The sequence below is a fragment of the Canis lupus genome, chromosome 16 (assembly GCF_003254725.2).
Source record: "Canis lupus dingo isolate Sandy chromosome 16, ASM325472v2, whole genome shotgun sequence".
In the NCBI taxonomy this organism is placed as follows: Eukaryota; Metazoa; Chordata; class Mammalia; order Carnivora; family Canidae; genus Canis; species Canis lupus.
Genome location: NC_064258.1, coordinates 31,719,856 through 31,744,182, shown reverse-complemented (window position 1 = coordinate 31,744,182; position 24,327 = coordinate 31,719,856). Strand labels below are relative to the sequence as shown.

At 38.4% G+C, this 24,327-nt stretch overlaps 1 protein-coding gene across 2 annotated transcripts in view; it reads left to right on the top strand.

The window, feature by feature from the left end:
* LOC112664515 (uncharacterized) overlaps positions 1-21,894 on the top strand; it is a 33,220-nt gene extending 11,326 nt beyond the window's left edge. The window contains exons 2-5 of one of the 2 annotated variants that reach the window (XR_003139787.3): positions 17,608-17,705; positions 18,129-18,291; positions 20,350-20,490; positions 21,605-21,894. Coding sequence is in view for 1 of the 2 variants with exons in the window: in XM_035700107.2 (XP_035556000.2) it covers positions 17,653-17,705; positions 18,083-18,291; positions 20,350-20,490; positions 21,605-21,855 (654 nt within the window). In the remaining variant the exon portion in view is untranslated. Of the gene's footprint in view, positions 1-17,607; positions 17,706-18,082; positions 18,292-20,349; positions 20,491-21,604 lie in introns of both variants that reach the window. The other variant, XM_035700107.2, reaches the window with a different exon arrangement.
* Positions 21,895-24,327: the final 2,433 nt, after the last annotated feature.

Below are 24,327 nucleotides of genomic sequence, written 5' to 3'. Positions count from 1 at the left end.
ATGATGCTCGGGGGCTGGTAAGGAGCAACCCAGGGGAAGCATGGCCTGGTGTAGACACTGCAGTGGATTCAAAGATGTGGTGTCTAACCAGTGTCAACCATCTATGTTCCCTGCTGTAGGTTCTTCAGAAGGAAGGTTGGGCCTTCAGTCTTTGGTAACCTAATGATTCTTTTCCCCTTAAACTTGTTGTAACCTTTATTTGGGCATCTAGTCCTTCAAAGGCTAGAATTCTTTGTGAAGCATTGCAAGGAAGAGTTAACATCTTTTATGCTTCATTCTCTCAAATTTAAAAATAATTCATAAGAGGCTTATCAGGAGCCGACAGTTGTAGATACTGGGTAAAGCAGCGATAAAGCATAAAATGCCTGCCCTCATGCAATACATGTTCTCCACGTGGGAGAAAGCAGGCCACAAATTTGGATGTCATTTTGAAGTGGTTTGTGACTATCCTGGCATGAAATAACCCAGGTTGGTAAGGGGTGTCAATGGGGTAGATTACAATAATAAATAGAATGTTTGAGGTAGGTCTCTCTGAGATGTTGATATTTGGATAGAGATTCAAAGGAAAAGGAAAAAGGAGCCATGTCTTAGGAGAAAATTCTACATATTTCCAAACATCTTGGACTATCTTTTCAAGGACAAGAGTAAAGAAAGCCTTGGAAGCTAGAAATAGCATGTCCCACTGAGTTGGATGGATCCATTTCTCTATCCTCATGATAAAGATGGACAATATCTTCCTTCCCTGGGGAATTTCTAGAATACTAAAGTCTTCTTCCTCTCTCCAGAGATTTGCTTATATCCCAGGGTAATAATATGGTAATATCTCTTTCTGGAGGGGAGGGTGAGTGATTTTTATAGCAATCCCCTGATAAGACCAGGGGTCCTAAATGGAGTATGCCTCGACTGTGACACAGCCAGGTGTGCACTGCACCAGCCCGAGGCTGTTCTTATGGCCCTCGTGGGACTTGGATGAGCAAGGGAACTAATGCCAGCATCACATGTATACTGTCTGCTATGTGCTATGAGTAATGAACTGTCTAAACCCATTTGGGCTTGTTTTTTTACTGACCAAATTTATGGGAGTCAGCCCAGCATTTCAGCTGCTGCTTAGGGATTGCTTGACCACTTGGCACCATGTGGATATTTAAGGAAAAAGCATTCTAGGCAGAGGAAATTGCTAGTGCAAAACCCTTGAGGAGGAAGTGTGCCTGGTTTATTTGATGAATGGCAAGAAAGGATGGAGTGAAATGAGTTGGGGAAAAGTAAAAAGAGAATCCAGAGAGGAATGGAGATGGGGCAGATTATGTAGGGTCTTATAGGGCAGTGATTTTAAGGACTTTGATTTTCCAACCCTGGCAAAACAGAAGTCCATTGGAGGTGTGGAAAGGAAACATCTGACATCTTCTAGAAAGTTCTGTGATAAGGATGAAGTATAGGAGGGCAAGGTAAGAAAAAAGAAACCAGTTAGGTGGTGATGGCAATAATGACGAGGGCTTTGACCAGGTTGATATCAGTGGGTACAGTGATACAGGGACAGACTGAGGCATCTTTTGAAGACAGAGTAAACATTTGCAGATGGATTGGTATGGATTTTCTATAAGGAAAAGATAAGATAGAAAATAATTTGACCAACAATTAGAATTCCCAGACATTAAAATGGGATAACTGTGAGTGGAACATATTTGAGAAAGGACATCAGTATTTCGATTTGAACAGTTTAAATTAAGGCATCCATTAGACATCCACATGCAGATGTTGAGTAAGGAGATAGGCAAGTGACCCTGCCATTTAAGCAACAAGTATCAATCATAGTTAGAAATTTGCAAGTTATCATCATAATGATATTACTTTGAGACAAGGTAACATTTTTTATTAACAATTCTGAGGCACAATTCACATACAATAAGCCACACATACTTAAATGTACAACTTAATACATTTCTAAATATGTATATACCCTCATGAAATCATTGTCACCATCAACAGAATGGACATATGTATCCATCACCCGCAAACATTTCATTCCCTTTTATATTTCTCTCATCTGCCCCATTCCTACTCCCAGATCAGTAACCACTGACATTATGGATATATAATGGGTACATAAATGGGATTGTGCAATATGTTCTTTTTCTGTGTGGCTTCTGTAACTCAGCACAATTATTTTAGGATGCACCCATGTCATCCCCATGCAGCATGAGTTTATTCCTTTTTATTGCTGAGTAATTTCCTAATGCATAAAAATAACAGTGTGTTTATCAGTTCACCTTTTGGTGGTTATTTGGCTTGTTTCCAGTTTGAGAATATTATAAATGGGATGCTATGAAGACTTATGTATAAGTCTTAACACCTATTTTCTAATTGGATTTTTTTTTAACTGTATGTTCTAGATATAAGATCCTTGACAGATACATAGTTTGTGAATATTTTTCCAAATATATAGTTTGCTTTTCATCTTCTTAACAAGATCTTTCATGGAATTAAAGTTTTTTTTTTTATTTCAATAAAGTCCAATTCATCATTTATTTTTCTTTTATGGATCATGTTTTTGGTGTCATGTCTAAAAATGCTTTGCCCAATTCTGGGTTCCAAAGGTTTTGCCCTATGCTTTCTTATTAAAGTTTAATAGTTTCACACTTTACATTTAAATCCATGATCCATTTTAAATTATCTGTTGTACACGGTGTGATGTCTAGATTAAGATTCATCTTTTTGTCTATGAATGTCAAGTGTTGCAGCAGCATTTGTTGAAAAGACTGTCTTTCCCACATTGAATTACTTTTGAGGTGTTTGTCAAAAATCAGGTGGGCATGTTTGTGCTGGTTTTGATTACATAGCTATATAATAAGTCTTAGCATTGGGTAGAATGATTCTTTCACAAAATAATTATAACTATTCTAGTTCCTTTGCCTTTCCATATAAACTTTAGAATAACTTGTCTATATCTATAAAAATCTTGTTGACATTTTGTTGAATTTTCTTCTTTCTTATTGGCTTTAAGCAATTTGTGATATACTTTTGCAGTTTTGTGCATGTTTCTTGTTTTTGGGCTTCCTGCATGGAGCATGCTTCTCTATCTGCGTCTCTGCCTCTCTCTCTCTGTGTCTCTCATGAATAAATAAATAAAATCTTTTAAAAAAAGTAAAATAAGATAAAGCTTAAAAAAAAAAAGAAAGCCTAAAAATGAGAGAATTACTTTTATGAATGATACTATCTTATTCACATTCTCTGTCCTCTAGGGTTTTCTAGGCTACCTACATGAATAGAAGAAGGTAGCTTCATAGTAAGATTATGGGACTTTTTCTTATCTCAGAGCTGAACAAATACAAAGATCACACAATTTTCTAAAGAAGTATCAGAAAGATAGGTAGTATTCTATCTTTGGGGGATTTTCTCAGTCACTGGCAGTTTATAAGAATTTTTCTTACTTTGACTGCAAAGCTTGTCCATTGGACATCCATATTTGCATGTTCAATAATAGCATAGTCAAAACTGAATTCTCATTCTCTACAGAGTGTCTTCAGAGTGTCCGCATTCATTTCATACAGTCTGCTTTCTCCAGTCTTGAAACGTCACCTGTCTTATTTTTTGCTTATACTTCAAAGTCTATTTATTCATTCACATTGTCTTGTTTTTCTTGTCTTGAAATACACACTGAATTCTCCCATTGGTGCATTCTCATTGTTTCAAAATCATTTCCTTTCCTCTAATTCTTAACAAAGACTCCTGGTTAATCTCTGTGCTTCTCAAGTCCTCAGCCATAATCCATTTGTAGGCAGAATTGATATATCAGACTTCCCTACTTTCCACTTTAATCATGCCACTGGCTTTTCTTAGCATTCAGCTCCCACCAAATATGACTCAACTTTCATTAGTTTTTGTGCCAACTCCTACCACTCTGTTTTATTAATGAAGTCCTTTATTTATTTATCAATTCAACAAATATTTATCAAGTAGCCTATCTGAGCACAGTACTGGGTTTATAGGCACAAATGATATTCCCTACACTCATGGTCTTTGTATTCTACTTGGGAGCCAAAAACAACGACATTCATTTAATGTGAATTTTTTTAAAAAGATATATAACAAGCCATTATGTGTTTAAATTCAAAGGCTAGTATAGAAAACAAATATTCAGTAATGATTCAGTAATTTGTTAGGAGGGCTCATTCTGAACTGGGGAGGAAGGGGCTGGAGACCTAATTGAGGATGTTAGTGACAAGAAAAGTGTCTTGAAGAATAAATAGCATTTGTTCTGGTGGGAAGAACTATGAGGAGAAGAGATCTCATTTATGGTAAATAGTATAAGCAGAAGGAATAAGGTAGACATGCTTAGTTTATGTATTAAAGTCATCCAAAAACTATAGATTGAAGTTATCTCTCGAGAGATTTTGAATATTCTACTCAATCTTATAAAAAGAAGAATAATCTTTATAAGAGTTGCTAGTTATAAAGCTCTTATTTTGTGCTGTGGTTTCACATATTATCTCATTTAAATCCTAACTATTTCTCGATTGGTAGTATTATTCCCAGTTTAGAGATGAGAATGGAAAAAATCTCACAGATTTTAAAGGACATATAATGATGTAGGGCTGAGATTAGAACTCAGTTCTTCATGATTTGAGGCTAAGGCAGGTGCTTTTTCTGTTCTAGCTCACTGTCTTCCTCTGAATATATCACAGGTGATGAGTTTCTGGTGAAAGTCAGACAGTCAGAGAAAGGCTCTGGTGGGAGAAAAAGGAAGTCTGGGAGAAAGGAGGGAGGCCAGTTAAAGTGTATTTCAGAGAGAATGAGGACTGTAGCCAGAACAATATGGGAGAGAGGAAATATGTGAGAAATCTAGAGGTTAAGATATAGAAATACCTGATAGAAATACCAAGGTGAGGGAAACTCTTGTAGAGACTGAGATGTTAAGGTTGATTTTACACCAGTAATTTAGAAATAGCTCTTGGAAGGCTGGATGAAAATGTCCAAAGACATTTGGGAGAATGTGATTTGTGTTTGAGAAAAAGGTTAGATTGGCAATGTGTAGGCAATGATCTGGCACAGATTCCATGGACCTGGGATCAAAATAGTTCCCTACCAGAGAGAGGGGATAAAAATGAATACAGTTCTGGAACGTAACTCTTGAGAATGCCTTCATTTTGGAGACATAAGAAGAAACAATATCTATGAAAACAAATAAGAAACAATAATAACAACAGATGCTGTGCTTTGGGATTCAGAATAGTTTACTTTCAAGGAGGAGGCTTTAGCCTAAGAATGGCTCCATTGCTTTTCTATGTGTTCATGGGCTCCAATAGTGAAAACATAATTTCTTCCTCTTTGGAAGTGCTACAATATAATTATTGGTTTCAAACACATTAGTGCTTGCTTATTTTCTGCCTTGCATTGTTCTCTACTAATTTTTTTTTTCTGTATGACTCTTGTCTCTGTAGACTCAGGACCAGAGAACATGTCTTCTGCTTTTTATATTTGCTATAGTATTTGACAATGCTGAGTGCATAATATGCACTTAGTAGATATTCAGGTTTATATATAGGATGTAACTGAGTAGAAAGGTCTATATTGGTGTAGCAATCTCAAGTTTTACTTAGCTGAGTCCTGAGCGTAGACAATAAATATAAATCATATTATTCTTCATTTACAAGTGATATAAATAAAGTGAAAAATCAGTGGCAGAATCAGTGCTATTATTTGGTGTTGTTTAGTTAAATCAGATATCTATTAAACTCCTAAAATATCAAGCAGTAGGAAGAATAAAAGACATCTCTCCAAAACTACTCTAGTAGGAAGAAGATGTTAAGATTTACTTTAACATGTAAATTTAGAAATCATTCTTGGAAGATTGAATAAAAATGTCCAGAAGACTCTTGGAAAAATATGATTGGAGTTGAAGAAAGAGATTAGATTGGCAATTAAACAATCTGAAGATGGGGACTAGAAGACCCACGACATATATAATTCTTTGTATTATAGTTATTTTTTATGCACATATGATATAGTGAAGTATATAATTATTTGAAGACATTGATTTATAAGACATCAATTATTTGAAGACATTGATTTATGGTGATTTTGAGAATTTAAAAGATTTCCTTTGGAACTTGAGAATACTTTTAGAATATCTACAGTCTTCAAGAAATTTGATCCCATTTGATTTATAGGTCTAAGAACTTGAGTTAAAGTATCAGTAGTAAATGGTGTGTGTGATTATGAGGAATCATAATATTGCATATTGAATCTAATACTCAGGAGAAAATGGTCATCTGTCTGGTATATGTTACTTAACAAACATTTATTGTTTTATGTTACAAGTATTGTGTTAGGTATTAGAACTCCAAAAGAACAAACATCCTCAACCACCAAGTTGCTGATAATCTAGAAGAGAGACAAATAAGTAAATATTCACAGTACAAAGACTTCTGATATAGGAGAATTCAAGAGACACCAGGACTTTGCCTCGAGGCAGATATGAGTGTGATATCTGGTTTTGCCTCTTTCTGAGTTGTATAAATTCGATCAACATAGTTCACTTCTCTGGGCTCAAATTCTTGATCTGTAAAACCAGGAGAATTTAAGGCACTGTGCAGAGTTCTTGGGAGCATCAGAGATGTTGCATTAGCTTTTATAACATGCTGCCTACTATAGAGTGGATAGATCAAGTGAAGATTGTCATCCTGCAAGTGGCAACAATGATGATAGTAGTAGGTCTTATGATAAAGCAGCACAGAAGAGATTAGGGAGGGCTTCATGGAGGAGGTGAGGATTAGTTGCCACAGTCAGACAGGCCCAAAGAAATATATCAGCATGAATGCAAATAAATTCAAAGTGGCAGAAATGAAGTTAACTCTAGGATAAGGATTATTTTGTTATTTTAAAAGCAGGCTTCTAAAGGGGCTTCCTCATATATAAGGTCAATCTTTTTTCTTCCTCAAATAATTGAAAAATTGTGTTGGATGAAGTATCAACAAGAAATTATTTAGAACTCAGAAAGACCTTAGAAATCCTCTAGCCCCACCTCCTTATTTTTTTAACAAAAATATTAAGGTCTGGAGTGGGCAAGGGTCTTGTTGTAGGGTCATATCAGCTTGTGGTGGCACAGCAGGAATCCAGAAAGGAGAATCTTGGCTTAGCCTGGTGTTATTTCTACCATACCAGTCTGCCTGGATAATGAGAAAGCAGTGCCCATGAGCACACTTTGATTGTTATTGTAACAGCGCATCAAATCACTTTACATTTCTTTGACATTTCTGAGCTTTTTGAAAAACTTTCATATTTGCTGTCTAATTTGATTTTCACAATAGCTTGTGAAGTATTTATAAAGTAGTTTCATTTGAGAAATAAAACAAAGATAACAACCACAAATTAAGGCAAGCCCTAAAGTTAAAAGAAAAGTTCTTGGTTCTTCAGTGCTGTCTCACATAGGCCAGAGATGGGGGAAAATATGATAGCTTTGTGGATAAAGTCTTTGAACATTTTAGATTTCTTGAAAAAGTCACAATTTCTAGTGTGAAATATATCGAGAGTTACAAATTTTTACATAGTGTACATACCTTCTTTATTTGGCCTGTTCAGGTCTTATCCTGATACCACACTCCTGGTTAATGAGGACAAAAATTAATTTGATTCAATCCTATGTAATATTGGTCCATATTAATGATTTAAATCTACCCTTTGAGTATTGTCAATTCTCTCCAGAAAGTAAATATTTTCTCCCTTAGTTCCCTTACCCTGAGAATGTATCTAAGGATATGGGGGAGAAATGTGGCTTACAGAGACTTGGGGTAGAATAGAGACTTGGATCCTTAGAGACATGCCTTTAGGCTTTAGTGAAACACGGATTCATGATCTTTTCTATTTGGTGTTGTTTGCTCTGCTGGAATTCATGTTCACTGGTGTGAACTGCAGTTTGGTTGGTTACACTTGGCTTGGAGAAGGGAACTTCTGGATGCTCAGGCCTCAACTTGGCTTTCACTGGCATTACAAGTCCCTTGAAATATGGTTATAATTGTCATTCAGCTCCAGCCCAAGCAGGCTAAAAAGCATCTGGAGTAGATTGTAATGATAGCTTCTATTCCTCACCCTTCCCATTATCTAGGCCCTTTGCCATTGGCTTTGTACATGCTGACACAAAAGGGGTGGACTCTATTCCCCATGCCTCCTTACCTCTGCTCCCAATCTGATCTAATTTTATGACTTGTGTTGAATCGTTGTTTTAAATACAGGTTCTTTTCTTCATTTCAAAATGAGTCAGGATGATGTTGTGTCAGTTCTGAGCCTAGGCCCTCAAGAGGCTGGGTGTGTTTCCTCTTGCTCTGTTGGGTCTCTGCCACTACTATGATAATATGCCAGGGCTGACCTGCTGGAAGATGAGAGACACATGGAGCAGAGCCAAGGGAACTAATCAGCCCAGCCTAGCTTAGATCAGCCATAAGTCATCTTACCCCAGAAATCTTACCAAGTGCAGCCCAAATCAGCGACCGGAGCACTGTATCCATAAGTTAATAAGTACTTATTGCCTTGTGTTATTGAGGTTTTTTGTTGCTGCTATTTTTGTTATGCAGCAAAAGCTAACTGATAAACCATTTCACCCCCAATATGGCAACTCTCTCAGGGAAGCTTCCCAGTCTCTTTACCTACTATTAATGTCTATTGGCTATATGCCAGGAGGAACACACTTGTAGATGAACTTTCTCATGGTGAGGAAACTATAGAGTGTCTCATTTAAAGAGTACTTGAAATAACCTGTTATAGAACTTATTCCATTGGTTAATTTGGTAAAGAGTTCAAGGAAGCAGAGGCTCCTTTTAGATTGGATATTGTCAAAAAGCAAAGGTAATTTCATGATGGGGTATTTCAAGAAATCTTATCTGTAGGGAAGAGACTACAGTGAGAATAAAGCTATAATTCTAGAGAAGTAGCAGTTGTTCATTTAGCGTAGGGGCATGTTAGGTGCTTTGTGTTGCACAGTCACCTTCATCTTGTTTTATCATCATCGCAGAGCTCTCTCCCTTGGAGTAGTATTCTGGGAGGTCATTTGTATCCAAAAGTAGAACCAACTGGCCTGTGAGCATCAGTCAGTTATTACAAGTCAGCTTGTAATAACATTGAGGTCTGGGTGTGAATATCTGATCAGTTCTGGAAACCAGCGCTGGTCTTTTCTCATTACCTTAGAAATCCTTATAGAGGCTACACAGGGATTTCTGAATTCTACTAACACCATATGTGGGTGAACAGAGAATCTGGGGATTTAGATTCACATCCTTTCTCTTTTCCCAGCTCTATTTTACAGTAACTTTTACCCAGTGAAGACACTCCTGGATAGATGTGTGTGGAGGCTTTGAGGTAATGGTTGACAAGAAACTGAAATGGCAGTAGGGAAAGACCCTTCCTCTGCTCTGCTATACAATCTTCTCTTAGTGTTTCCTCCTATTCTAGATCACAGCAGGAAAATCGGGGCACCTTTCTCTCAACTTTTATCTGCTTGTGTCTTGCTCTTCCTCAACTCTTGGGCTACAAAGGGTGTTTATTTTTATTTTCACTTTAGAGAGGCAAAATATTACAGTGTTTTGAACTGCTAAGAATTCCTAGCTCTGCCACATACTAATCAGATCTTGGACAGAAAAAGAAATCATTTTTTTTCCAAAATAGTATACCCATTATAAATATTAGTGATTTTTCTCTTTCTCATGGTGACTGTTTTATTCATTCTTCCTGTCAGCTATTTCCCTGAGTGTGCCAGGGGGACAGTGAGGTAGGAGGCATTAGCTCCAGTTTAGTGAATATGGTAGTAAGTGGCCACCCAAAAGTGTCTGTTTCTCTGAGCTGATGCTAGTATTTCAATTGATTCTTTAAAATCTATCATATCTCTCGACTAGGAGGATTAGGAGAAGTGGTTTCCTCCTGAAACCCTCTCTTTATGATCTATTGAAAAGTGATATTTCTCCTAGTACCATATCTTTGACTCTGTGTGGGTCAAATAGACCCAGAGTGAGGGCAGTGTGTTGTAGCCATTAGAATGTAGAGCACAAGCTCTGGAGTCGAGTGGCCTGTGCTCCACTTGTGACTTCACCAAGAACCTGAGCATGAAATATTTAGTAACCTTTCTACATCTATATAGAATGTATATGTATGAAATCAAAACCTACCTTGTATGTTCATTGTGATGATCATGTGACCAATCTGACAAAAGCATTTAGGACAAAATCTGCTATCTAATTAATAAAAATAATACAGCATCTTAGAGCAGTGCTATTATATGACACAATATAGATATTTACAGTGGCTATTAGTAATATTTTTACTTGTAAACTATGACTCTGGTTCTATTACGCCAAAGTTTCCTGCTCCTTTCCTGAGCTGTATCATAAATATTCCTTGACCTAGAGCCTTCTTCCTAGGGTAGGGAGTAGAGAATGGGTGGGTCCATTTTTCTATCTCCTAGAGCTTTGTTTTCTGTGGTGACTAGCCCCTATAGGGTACTTGTATGTGATGTATGCCTAAAATTGTTTCTTGAATGAATGAGTAAGTATTCTATAGTTTTTTGACTTCCTCTCCCTTTATTCAGGGCTTAGAACTATTTAGCTTTTAAAATATTACATGAAACTGTTTTTTCAACATTGAGAATACCATCGGAGATTAATTTCCAAACTCCTGAAAGGCAGTGGCAGGAAGGTGGCTGGTAACAAGTTTATTATACAAGCTCTGTCCTTTGGAGAGCATAGGAGAAATGTCAAGTGGATTTGAATTCACTTAAACCACAAAGTTTATTTGTGCATCCTGTCCATTTCTTCCTTCTTTATCCATGCCTGAAAATATTAAGTATTTCTTCATATTTAGGTAGAGCAGAGCAACTCACTGATGGATACTTTTTCTATATCTGAGTGAGAATTAATCTAATTCTTCATCATTTCATGAAAAGTCAATACCAGAGAGCATTGGGATGCTAAGAGTATAGTAGGAAGCCAAGAACAAAGTGAAACATGAAGAGACGCCTCAACAGCCCCAGGGCTTACTATGCCTGAAGTGGGAGAGGCCAAGGGGACCTCAGTTGTCTCTCAGTCACTGCTCTGTCTCTGTTGTCATAGCACAACACACATTTTTTAGAATACTCTAATGTTCCTGGCTAGGAAGAAGATAGGATAATCCAGAGATGAAAGAAAAGAAAGAGAGAGGAAGAGAGAGAGAGAGTGAGAGAATTTCTAGTTTGCTTTAGAAGGTATAGCATCCTAAGCCACCCTCTTAATTATACCCTTCAAAGGCACATGTACATTATCCTGGGCTCAAGGGAGATGCAAAGGCACTAGTCTGTCCATAGCAGACCTGGATTTCCATTCTCCAGGGCAGAATGAACATGCATCAATGCTTTTTGGGTGGAGGCAAAGTTCAGCAGCACCGCAGGGTGAGTGAGGACATCTGGTAATGGCAAAGCTGCTCTGTAGAGCTGGTGGTTTCCAGCCCACCTGGCAGGAGTGAGAGGGATGGCTGCATGCCTCTCCCAGGTGCTGGCAGCACAGTGCCACCTGTGGAAACACAAAAGGTCTGAAGCAGACTAGAGCAGTAGTCTCTGCAGCAGTTGCTCCTGCTCATCGGCCTGCATACATGAATATATGAATATTCTCCTTATAGTTAATTTTTAATTCGATTAAAATATATAAATATGAAAATATATACATATTGGTGGTATATACTCAAAAAAGGTAGTATGTCCTGGGATTTTATACAAATAATTTTCTCTCTCTCTCTCGGTCTCTCTCTCTCTCTCTTTTTTAAAGATTTTCTTTATTTATTCATAAGAGAGAGGGGGAGAGAGAGAACAAGAGAGGCAGAGACACAGGCAGAGGGAGAAGCAGGCTCCATGCAGGGAGCCCAACGTGGGACTCGATTCCGGGTCTCCAGGATCACACCCTGGGCTGAAGGCAGCACTAAACTACTGAGCCACCCGGGCTGCCCTCTCTCTTTCTTTTAAAGATTTATTTACTTTTTTTTAGAGAGAGAGCACAAGAGGGAAGAGCAGTGGGAGAGGTTGAGAAAATTCTCAAGCAGACTCCATGCTGAGTGTGGAGCCTGACGCTGGACTCAGTCTCACGACCCTGAGATCATGAACATAGCCAAAACCGAGAGTCAGAGGCTTAACTGTGCCACCTGGGTGCCTCCAAATCATTTTCTCTTAGGGTAGAAAAGGATTTCTAGTGTTGTTCATCTTGTGCAATGCTGTCTAGCCCAGTTCTGGTTGGGTAGTTATGGTGGTGTATCAAACGCCCCCAATACTCAGTGACTTAAAACAGTAAATGTTTGCTATTGTATGTGAATCTATGGGTCCATTAGTTCTGCTGATCGAGGTAGAGCTCTGCTGATTTCAGTGAGTCTTTTTATACCCTGTGTTCAGCTGGCTGGCTGAGGATGACCTCACTGGCAAGTCTTAAGGTTGGATGACAATGAGCTGGTATGATGGGGGATGATTATCACTCATCATCCACCAGGATGATCCAAGTTTTTACTCATGATAGCTGGTGAGGGTGGTAAGAGAACAGGCTTCTTGAAGAATAGGCTCAGAACTGACACAGGTTACATCAACCATATCCTATTGGCCAAAGTAAGTCACAAAATCAGTCCAGATTCAAGGAGGTGGGAAGGGGGAAGACCACTTTTTGATGGGAATAGATGTGAAGTTGTAGGGCAAAAGGCAAGACAAGGGGGATAGTTGAGACTATCTTTGTAATTAGCATAAAATAGATGTTGCTTCTGAATACATTTTTGCCAGATGAATTGGTGACCTTAAAGGACACCTAATTGTCCCCACTGTGCATTTCAGTGCTCTTTACTATGTCTTCACCAAATGGTTACTCACCCTTGACTTAAACACCAGCTGTGATAGGAAACTCTACCTTCAATTGTAGCTCTCTTCTTCTGAAGTCAGTAAACTGAATTAAACTGCATGAAAACTCAGGGCAGTTTGGGTGGTTCAGTTGGTTAAGCATCTGCCTTCGGTTTGGGCCCTGATCCCAGGGTCCTGGGATGGAGCCCTGCATCTTGCGCCCTGCTCAACAGGGAGTCTTCTTCTCCCTCTCCCTCCGCCCCCTCCCCTGCTCATGCTCTCTCTCTTGTGTGTGTTTTCTATCTCTCTTACATAAATAAATAAAATCTTAACAAAAAATAAACTGAAAAAAATTTACCTGTTTGGAGCTCTGTTTCTCTGTGAAATATTGGGAAGATCTTCAAAATCCCTAATAGATTTAACAATGTAATTTTTTTTTTAGGACATTCTGTGTGGCTTGTGAAATAGGACCCCCTTTCCTCATCTCTCCACCTTTCCCTTCCATTTAGTATAAAGGAATCATGTATTTTTGAGGATAGGTACCCTATGAAAACATCTACTCAGTTTTTGTCAAAGACCCAGAGGTCAGAAATTGATGAGCTTCAGACAGTGTACTTTCTATATCACTTTCATGATGGTATCTGCTATAGAACACTTCTTGCTGCATAAAAAGAAGGTAGTTCCAAAGAAGTCATTTGGCATTTCCAAAGGGCTTTGCAGACATTCTGAGTTTCCCCTGTGGCAATTCTGTGAGGTCAGTGAAGGGTTTTCATTCTTCTTAACTTATAGATAAAGGTTTAGATGCAGGTGGTATGGCCTAGTTCACAGGATATGTCAATGGTTGAACTTGGATAAAAGCTTGTGGCCTGGGGCTCTGTCAGGAAGCTGACCTGTATTTATATTGGTGGGTGAAAGCAGATTGAGTCCTTGGGCTTGAATTCAACGCTGCAGTTCTCACATAGCTGAGAGTCAGAGCCTTGGCCTGTATAGCAAAAAGGGATTTCAGAGGTCTTCTGCTCTAGGGCTAGGTTCTGATCTGGTTGTGAAATCAATTTAGTGGATTGTAGGTTAAAATTCTAAAAAGTGATATAAAAGATAATAAAAGAATAAAATAGAAAATAGATTGAATTCATATAGTAAATGTTAATAGAAATGTTTTTATTCTGTATAAATAAATGTGTATCTGTGCATATGCATCTATATGTATAGATATATAGAGTGTTGCCATTTAATGTATTATTTCTTGCTATGGTTCATTTTAAAAAAATTTAAAGCCATTGGTGTAGTTTAGCCTCCCTTAGTTTAGAACCCAGGCAACTGAGCTCTCAGGAACCTGAAGTGACTTGACCCAGGTCATCCAGAAGGTTGGTGGCCAAAGATAGGTTTAAAATTTGGGTTTCTTTCTTTCTTTCTTTCTTTCTTTCTTTCTTTCTTTCTTTCTTTCTTTCTTTCTTTCTTTTTTTCTTTTTAGATTTTATTTATTTATTTATTTATTTGAGAGAGAGAGAGAGAAAGAGGGAGAGGAGCAGAGGTGTGGAGGCCGAGAAAATGAAGGCCATTCCACTTTAAGGTCAGCGTTAGCACAAGTACAGCCATCCCAGCCTGAAATTTACATTACTTCAGTTACAGAAAAAATAGTTTACAGCTTAATGTCCTAGAAAGCCCCATATTAGAATAAAAACAGAGCCCAAGCCAAGAGCAGGAAGCTCCTATTAGAATGAGAACAGAGCCCAAGCCAGGGGCAGGAGGCCTCATATTAGAATAAGAACAGAGCTCAATGACCTTGAAGGCCCCATATCCAAATGTAAACAGAACTTGAGGAATTGCTCCACCCCTTCTGGAGTTCCCCTAGACCAGACCTTAAAACTAAGCTAAAACCCACCTCGGGGTCCAAGTCCCTGCTCCGCTGTATCGGGTATACTTGGACCCAAGCTGGAGCTTGTAAATAAACCCTCCTGTGTTTGCATCGGTGTTGGCTCCTCGGTGGTTTCTCGGATTCGCGATCTTGGGTACAACAGAGGGAGAGGGAGAGAGAGAATCCCAATGAAGATCATGGCCTGAGCTGAAACCATGAGTCTGATGCTTAACCAACTGAGCCACCCAGGCATGCCTAGAATTTATATTCCCTCATTCCCTTTGGAGGCAGCATAACATAGTGGAAAGGGCAGCGGATTTTGGTTCAAATAGAAGTTTGGTTCAAACCTTTGCCCCATTATATACTGGTTGTATAACAATAGTACAAATAGCTTATCTTTATTTTACAAATGAGAAAGCTGAGACTGAGGGAGGTTAATACTTACACTTTAGGATTTAAGGTGGGGGTTAAATTCAGTAGGTGGGGGTTAAATTTGATAAGATGATATGGATGAAATAATTAAGACCTGGGTCACTTGGTAAATAATTTTTTCTTCCAGGCATCCCAAAGACCATTATACCCCACTTCTAAATGTAATTCATATATATATATATATATATATATATATATATTCATATATATTTTAATACTTATGCTAAGGTTTAATGATTTTTATATATAATTTTATATGCAAAATATAGATGATTTTATATATATAAACACCTTGGCATAATTAGTGATATAAGCAAACACCTGAATAATTCTAAATTGAGTTTTATGCACAAATATGTGCTAGGACTTCTTTTTGTTTGTTTTTAAAGATTTATTTATTTATTCATGAGAGACACAGACTGAGAGACAGAGGCAGAGACATAGGCAGAAGGAGAAGCAAGCTCCTCGCAGGGAGCCTGATGCAGGACTTGATCCTGGATCCTGGGATCATGCCCGAGCTGAAGGCAGGCGCCCAACCGCTGAGCCACCCAGGGGTCTCTGTGCTAAGACTTCTAAAGATTATAAGGAAATGTAGAGTTCATCTAGTAGACAAAAATGAATCATATACATATGAAAAGTTACTTTGCAAAAAAAAACAGAACTTGATAATTATAATAGTATTATATGAATGGCCCCTCAAATAAATGTTGTATCTCTGATGAGGGAGAAATCATTGTGAAGTAAAGGAATCAAGGAGGGCTGCCTGGAGGGTTTGCAGGATTGGTAGAATTTAGAAAGTCATGGGCAGAAGATAACATCATGGGAAAGAGGGAAGGTACAAATAAAAGGTGCAGAAGTGGGAAATATAATGATGTAAGACAAATTCAGTCTGGGCAAATGAAGGGTACAGGTAAAGGAGCAGGAGTGAGGAAGCCTGAGATCAAATTCTAGAGGGCCTGGTTTGCCAGGCTCAGGACTTGACATCTTGTTCTGCAGGAAATGGGATCCTATAAGAGGTTTTATCTGAGTAGTGGTATGAGAATAGAGTATTTAAACACAGTTAATTCCCAGTTTATTAGGAGGGCATAGTTTCTTGGAGATGAAATGTCTTGTTCAATTTTAATCATGGGAGGTTAAAAGATCACCGGTCACTTTAACCACACAGAACTTAAAAAAAGAAAAAAAAGACAAAGGTAATTGATTCAATTTGAATAATTTAAGTTTGAAGCCAGGCTGACTAACAACATACCTCATAGATCTTGGGTAAAGCAGGTTTGGAGAAATTTTTTGAAAGCATTAACAAGAAGTGGATAAGATGCTAAGTTCTGGAGATCAGTCAAGGAAGGAGGAGCAATCCAAGTCCTGACTGGGGGCAAGAAAAATGGCTGGGATGAAGGGATGCCCAGTACTCAAATTTCATGCAAATACTAAAGGAGGTTTGTAGAAATGGTCCCATCAGAAATGACTGATGTTACTTAGAAACCTAAGAAAATGATGATTTGGAGCCCAGCATGGGCATTGCAGTTGACAGTCCAGGAAGTAGATGACCTGAGGTTCTCACACTGAACCCAAGAACACAGATGTCACTTCCTGTGAACTCAGCGTGAAGCCAGTAATTTCTGTTTTTTTATTCTTGAGGTGATGGTTTTTTTTGCTGTTCCCATATTCCAGACCAATCCTTTCTCCTTTGATATCCAAGTTTCAGCTCTTCTGCTCAAACTAGGAGTGTTGTAAAAACAAAACAAAACAAAAATATATATACAGGATATAAATATTCTTTGTACCTCTCATACACAATCTGTGTGCAAAACAATCATATTATTTAATTATTGTTGCTGCTATTCTTATTATTCGTGTTTTTCTTTTTATTACTTTACAATTTTTATCTTCTTTCTGGAAATATCAATATATGTTGTCAGAGGTAACTGATAGAAAGCAATAGTAAAAATTTTATTAGCATCTCTGAATGAGAAACACACTTTGTTGATAGTATTTGTACTTCTTCCAGCTCTATTGAGGAATAATTGGCAAATAAAAATTGTGTAAATTTAAGGTACACAATGTGATGTTTTGATAGATATATACGTGTGTGTACATATGTGTGTATGTGTATATATATATATCTCATATATATATGATGGCCATATTCAACCATCACCTCAAAGTGGAACTCATAAAAGCAGGGAGTAGAATGGTTGGTGGCTGCCAGGGGATGAAAGTTGGGAAATGGAGAGATGCTGGTCAAAGGATACAAAGTTTCAATTTTGATCCTATTTGTACTTAATTAGCCAGTCTTCAAATTCATATTTCCAGACTTCTCAGTTGGATTTCAAAATGACCCTGCAATATAACAGTTAATAGAGAATTTAGGGATCACTAATTCCCCCTCCCTTTCCTCCTTCTTGGCACATAATCACAAGTTTCCCAGATTCTTCCTCATTATGTTTATCTTTATCTTTTTATATTCTTGTCTGATGTTACTTGTTCCCTTTATATTTAGGACAATAAGAACTGAATACAGTGCTTCATCTATGGTTTGACTTTAATGAGTCACAGAAGGATGATCATGGAATTTGTCCAGGACAAGAATTTCTACTGGTATGGATAAATATATTAGATTTGTGACATCAGGGGATTCCTGGGTGGCTCAGAGGTTTAGCGCCACCTTCAGCCCAGGGCGTGATCCTGGAGTCCCGGGATCGAGTCCTACATCGGGCTCCCATCATGGAGCCTGCTTCTCCCTCTGCCACCACCGCCCCCCGCCGTGTCTCTCATGAATAAATAAATAAAATCTTTAAAAAAAAAAAAATTTTGTGACATCAAGATAGCAGTACAAGTGGCATCATACCCAAGTTACACATCTTTCCAATTTCACTTGGCCCACTTGCTCCTTGGTTCCCTCTGCCACTTGCTCTCTTGAGTCCTAATGTAACTGACTCCTCTCATGACATTTCTAGCTATCTCTGCTTCCCCAGTGTAGGCTGGTGTCCAGCATTGCCTCTGTTGTTCCCATTATGGCAGAAGTCTCAGCCCAGTACTACCAGACTCAACCCATCTGGAGCAACAGAGACTTGGATGCAGTTCAACTCACCTCTTCAGGACTCAGATGAAGTGCCATGGGCAAGAGATCTGGCTTCTCCAGTGGCTGCTCAGAGGGCCAGGAGGGACAGACAGATAAATGAAGGTATTCATGCCCCCCTAGACAAAGTTTGATCAATGATAAATGGGAGATAGAAGGGAGTCAGTAGATTTTTTTTCCCTTTCTCCTAATGGATCGTTCTTAGGTATAATCAGTCAAAAATGCATAGTGACATTTGGGGTGAATAAAAAACCAGCTAAGTTTCCTTGTGAAGTTATGGACATCATGATATGCATAAGCTTTCATTTGCTTTCTCCCTTCATGCTGGCCTAGCATTGCTGTGAAAGGAACAGCACATATACCATGTCTGTAGCTCTGTCTTCTAGAAAACTTGAACTAAGCCACATGCTGATTCTGTAATCATTTATTCTACAAACATTTACTAATGCTTTCCATGAATTCCAGATAATGTGCTGAAAGCTGTCTCCCTCGCTTGGAAGGTTGCTCATGGTGTAGTAGAGGGAGTCAATTATTTATGTGTTACTTATAAATCTTTGTCGAATCACAATTTTTCTCAATGTTATTGGTACAGTTGATGTTTGGTAGAGATTAATGTGAAATTTGGCCTAGGATTTAAATAACATTTTATCACAGCATTTTCTCATGTCATTTAACATATTTCGAAGCACTGGGTTTGTGGTCATAAAGTTCCACTAAACGAATGTCTAATAATTAATTAACCATTTTCCTAAATTTGAATGTTTGTTTTCTTCTTTCACATCATTCTCTCTCCCATCTCTCTCCCTGACCATGCTCTTCCTTTCTTCACTGTCTTTAGTCCCAGCTCCCCTCCCCTTCCACACTGACCCCTTCTGTCTCCTCCTCCTCCTCCTTCTCTTGACTTACACATTTAATACTAGGATGAACACCTTAGCATGCAAATCTTAGCCATTATGAAAGATAAAGAACCTAAACATGTTATCTCAGTCCCCCTTTTCAGAAATACTATGATGTGTATTAATGAACAAGTAAAGCATGAAAGCAGAGGGCGCCCATGCTCTTTTCCAGGAATTATCATCCCTTTACATTATCCTTAGGAATGTTGATATCTTTAGGAAAGATTTCTAGAAGTGGATAATGTGTCAAAGGATAAGAGTAGAGTGCCTCAAGGCAATGGAGGAGATAGCTAAATTTCTTTATGTTAAGTTTATCCCTAAAGTTAGACACCAAAATTCCCTTGAAATTTGTTATTTTAATTGATGGATATAGTATGTTATGGTTTTCAGATTTTGTTGGTGTGGTTGAACATATTTCTTTAAGAAGTTTAGCAACCTTGTTTTCTTTCCCTTTTTTTTTTTTTTTTAAAGATTTAAAAAAAACTTATTCATAAGAGACAGAGAGAAAGAGGCAGAGGAACAGGCAGAGGGAGAAGCAGGCTTCCTGTGAGGAGATTGATGTGGGACTCAATCCCAGGTCCACAGGATCACGACCTGAGCCAAAGGCAGTTGCTCAACTGCTGAGCCACCCAGGGGCCCTCTCATTTTAAATAATTTTATTTATTTGAGAGAGAGAGTATGAGCAGGGGGAGGGGCAGAGAGGGAAGGAGAAGTAGACTTCCTGGTGAGCTGGATCATGCTGGGCATGATCCCAGGACCCCAGGACCACGACCTGAGCCGAAGGCAGATACTCAATGACTGAGCCACCCGGGTCCACAACCCTGTTTTCTTTTGTGGATTGCATGTTTACATCTATTGGAGTTGTAGGGTTTTTGGTTTTTGATTTTTGGGTTTTTTTTTTTTTTTGTGAGTAGCCTTTACAGATTAGGAATATCCTCTAGTGTCCTGTGGTATTTCTCATAAATATTTTTCTTAATAATGATTTTTTAATTCATGATTTTACTTTACAAACAGGGCAGACATTTTCCAATCTAGTTTTTCCATATTTTTTATTAGTTTGATATTCAACCTTGTCTCATCTGCAAATCAGACGAAAGAAACCATTTTCAAAGTGATTGATTTTTTAAAAAAAATAGCATGAAACAAAAAACATTGAACCCAATAAGACAAAGGTCAGAAGCAGGCCATATGGGCTGACATTTGTCTGCTAATAATTTTAACTTAGTGATTCATCATTCAGAGATGCCTTTCTCTCTTCTCCATGAAGTCACTGTGAGAGGCTCTGTCCTCTTAACCTCAGCATGGTGTTTGTGCCCGTGTGCAGCATCTTTACCACTACTCTCCAAGAGCTCCAGTACCACCATGCAAAAGGGAAGGCCAGACGTGGATGGTTGGATTTACGAAACAGGTAATAATTCCTGGAAAATTGCAAAGCTCCCTCTGTTCTCATACTTCACTTGCTCATTAATACAAACCATAGTATTTCTGGAATTGGGTTGGTGAAATAACATCACTAGGTTCTTAATTTTTCCTGCTGAGAACTGGGGCAAAACTTACGGGAGTAATCATGCAACATGGGACTATACAAAATTCATCATCAACAGAGTCAACCCACAGCATTTCTGTGACCCCAGTCTAAATCCTGGGAGCTTCCCCTGGACATACCAACTTACATCATGTTAGGAGGCATCATTCTAGCTTGGGGTATAATTCCTTCTCAGTTTTGTTTTCCTTCCACACCCTCTCTAGTTTTTAAACAGTTAACCTTGATAGAAATGGTAGAAACCAATTAAGAGTAGTTCTGTCTTTTCTCTGTTGACATGCAATAGTGTGTTGAATCCCTGGTAATTATGGTTTCTGTTGCTCTTGTTACTCTGGTTTCTTTTTCATTTTTTTTTTTTTTAAAGATTTGTTTATTTATTTGAGAGAGAGGGAGTACATGAGCAGGGGATTGGTGGTAGGTAGAGAGAGAGAGAGAGGGAGGGGGGAACAGACTCCCTGCTGAGCACAGAGCCAGAGGTGGGGAGATTGACTTGAGTCTAAACTAAGAGATGGATTGCTTAAACTACCGACCGAGTCACCCAGGAGCCCAAGTTTCTTCTTCATTCTTGTTCCCTCTTTAGACCTGTAAAAACAAAGCCAACTAGTGTGAAATCAGAATGCACTACATGTGGGGGCGACTACAGGGTGGAGCTGTCTGAGGCTTCTGACCACTGTCAGAGCTGAGCACACGCACAGAACTCTACTGGCTTGGCTCCCTCCTGACCTTGCCCAAGGTCATCCTGTCAGTCACCTAGCGTTTTGAGCTGTGGGCCAACATTCTTATTCTTCAGGGGCAATCTGTGAACTCCAAACCCATATTTGTTTATGCAGCAGCGTAGATCTAGTTGTGTCTGATGTCTCCCAACTGATAAGTATTACCTTGCTTCTCAGTTTCTTCTTACAGAAAGAGAAGGAGACAATGAAAGTTGTAAGATCATGCTTCTATCTAGGCATCCCTTTCTTACTTTCTTCCTCCCCAGAGAACACCCTGGAAAGATATCTTCACCTTGCTTTGCACATGGTTTCCTTGGATGTCATCAGATGTCTGAGTAAAGGAGACAGAAGAGTCCAGTTTGGACAAGAATGTCTCCGGTGCTATTTAACTTTCTGGACTATGAATGTTCCTGGAGCACAGCTGCAGGGATGGATAACACATACGTTCAGCTCGAACTGCAAGCTGTTGAGGACAAAGAGCGTAGGAAATTCAATTCCAAGCTCTAGTTGTTCCTGATCAGACTTGACGTGTGTGCCTGGACAATAAGATTTGTGACCTCAGCAGAATAAATGTAAACCTAATCCCAATTAGCATGTATAAATAGTCTTGTTCCAAGTACTCGGTCTCTACTTCAGACCCTCCAAATACAGGAGAGGGATGGGGTGCGGGCTGTGGAGCCTAGTAGATCTGGGTTTGAGTAGATCAGATTTTCTCCCATCTCCTGGCAGGTCCCTGTGGGCCCATTACCTCCCCTTTGCAAAACTTCAATTTCTCTCCTTGTTGTGACTATTATAAAAGCGAGGCATTCACTGAGTTGGGTACAGTTTTATTTTTGTGAGTTTTTGAAATTTTTTAGATTTTAATTCTTTAGATTTTAATGATAAAACTATAATAATTTTATGACTACAAGTAAATATAATACGGTAATACATTCTATCTCTACCCCTGGGCCTTTCATAATAAGAATATTAATAATAAATATTTTTATCATTATCATCAATATCAAGAGCCAAGAAAAGAGATGTAATGCGTCATTACCCATTTCCAAGGACCTAAAAGCAATGGACAGACATGATGAAATCCTTCTGACTCTATGTGATATTTTTCCTTTGTCTTTTCTCAGGACAAAGGCATACAGTGTGTATCCTATCTTGTTTGTATGATAACATGAAATTTATTCTCCTTTTCACCCACATATGCCCCTAAACTAGATTATAAGCCACTCCAGCCCAGAGAGTGCCTAATGTATGGTTATATATGAAGTAGATATGGGAAAGGCACAAGCTAGGTTGAGCTCATTTTCAGAAATCAGAGTGAGTGTTCTTGTTGCTATTTTGAAAAGGAGTTCAGAGATTTCCTAGGGGAGGCAACTCTCTGAAAAATGACTCAAATTGTTTTTAGACTCAGAAATAAAACCTTAGGATTCCATTTAAAATCTTTATTCTTAGTCCTCTCATTCAACACACACACACACACACACACACACACACACACACACACACAATTAAAAACAAAACAAAAAACAAAAAACCAGAAAATCATTTATTCTAATGGGAGGAAGGAGCTATGGATTTTCCCATAGGTAGGGACCTGCATGTGTTAGGGGTTAATCAGAGATCACAGAGCTTTCAGGTTAGTTCTAATTTGATATCAAACCTATAGCCACTTGTAAATAATCAATAACAGAAGTAGTAATTAGTGACAGTAGTAATACTAGTAAGGGAAACCTAACTAGTGATAATATATAATTTCTTAAGGATTTGACATGCTAAATACTATACAAAACACTCATTCTTTATCATACTTAGGCTTTATAAGGAACTTATTATGTAAACAATTTTCATATTATTATTCTCATTTTACGTATGTAAAAAACAAAATTCAGAGATTAAGTAAATACTCAAGGTCATTTTAATTCTCAGAAGAATACTCGTGGAGTACTAGGTACTGCCCTGGGAATTGGGAATATCGCAGTGAACATAGTAGTCAGAAATTTCTGTTTCTTAGAGCTTCTGTTCCAGTAGGAGAGGCTACAGATTAACAAAATAAATAAAATGCATAGCCTGATAGAGGTAATAAGTGTTGAGGAGAGAAATGATGCAGAGACAAGCATTAAGAAGTGTCGGAGGGGGCAGCCTTGGTGGCTCAGCAGTTTAGCGCTGCCTTCAGCCCAGGGCCTGATCCTGGAGACCTGGGATTGAGTCCCACATCAGGCTCCCTGCATGGAGCCTGCTTCTCCCTCTGCCTGTGTCTTTGGCCCTCTCTCTCTCTCTCTCTGTCTTTCATGAATAAATAAATAAAATCTTTATAAAAAAAAAGGAAGTGTCGGAGGGAGATATAAATTTTGGAGGGAGATGGTCAGGGGAAGCCCTAACAAAATGATATTGGAAAAGGGACCTAAAGAAATGGTGGGAACCAACCACACATCTGGAGAAAGGGCACCTCAGGAAGTGGAAAAAATAAATGCACAGACCTTAGATGAGGAACATGTCATGTTGGAGGAATAATTAGGGGAGAGTGTGATGAGAATGAACTCCTGAGGTCGGAGAGGTGATCATGGGCCAGGTCATGCAGTCAGGAAGGTAAGAAGCCTTTCAGGAGTTTTGAGTAGAGGAATGAAATGATCTGACTGACTTCTCTCTCTCTTTTTTTTTTTTTTTTTTTTGCTGGTTAATATATTTTTAAAATTTTGGAATTATTTTAAACTTAGAGAAAGATGGCAAAGATAGTGCACAGTGTTGCCATGTATCATTTACCTCATTTCCACTAATTGTAACATCTCAGCTAATGATGGTACATGTGTCTTAATTAATACATTAACATTGGTACATCACTGCTCCCTGAATTAGAGGCTTTAGCCAGATTTCACCAGTTTGCCCACTAATGTTCTTTTTTTCTGTTCCAGGATCCCAGGTTGCATTTAGTCATCCTGTTTCAGTCTTTCCCCAACTCTCACAATTTCTTAGTCTTGTCTTGTACCTCCTGACT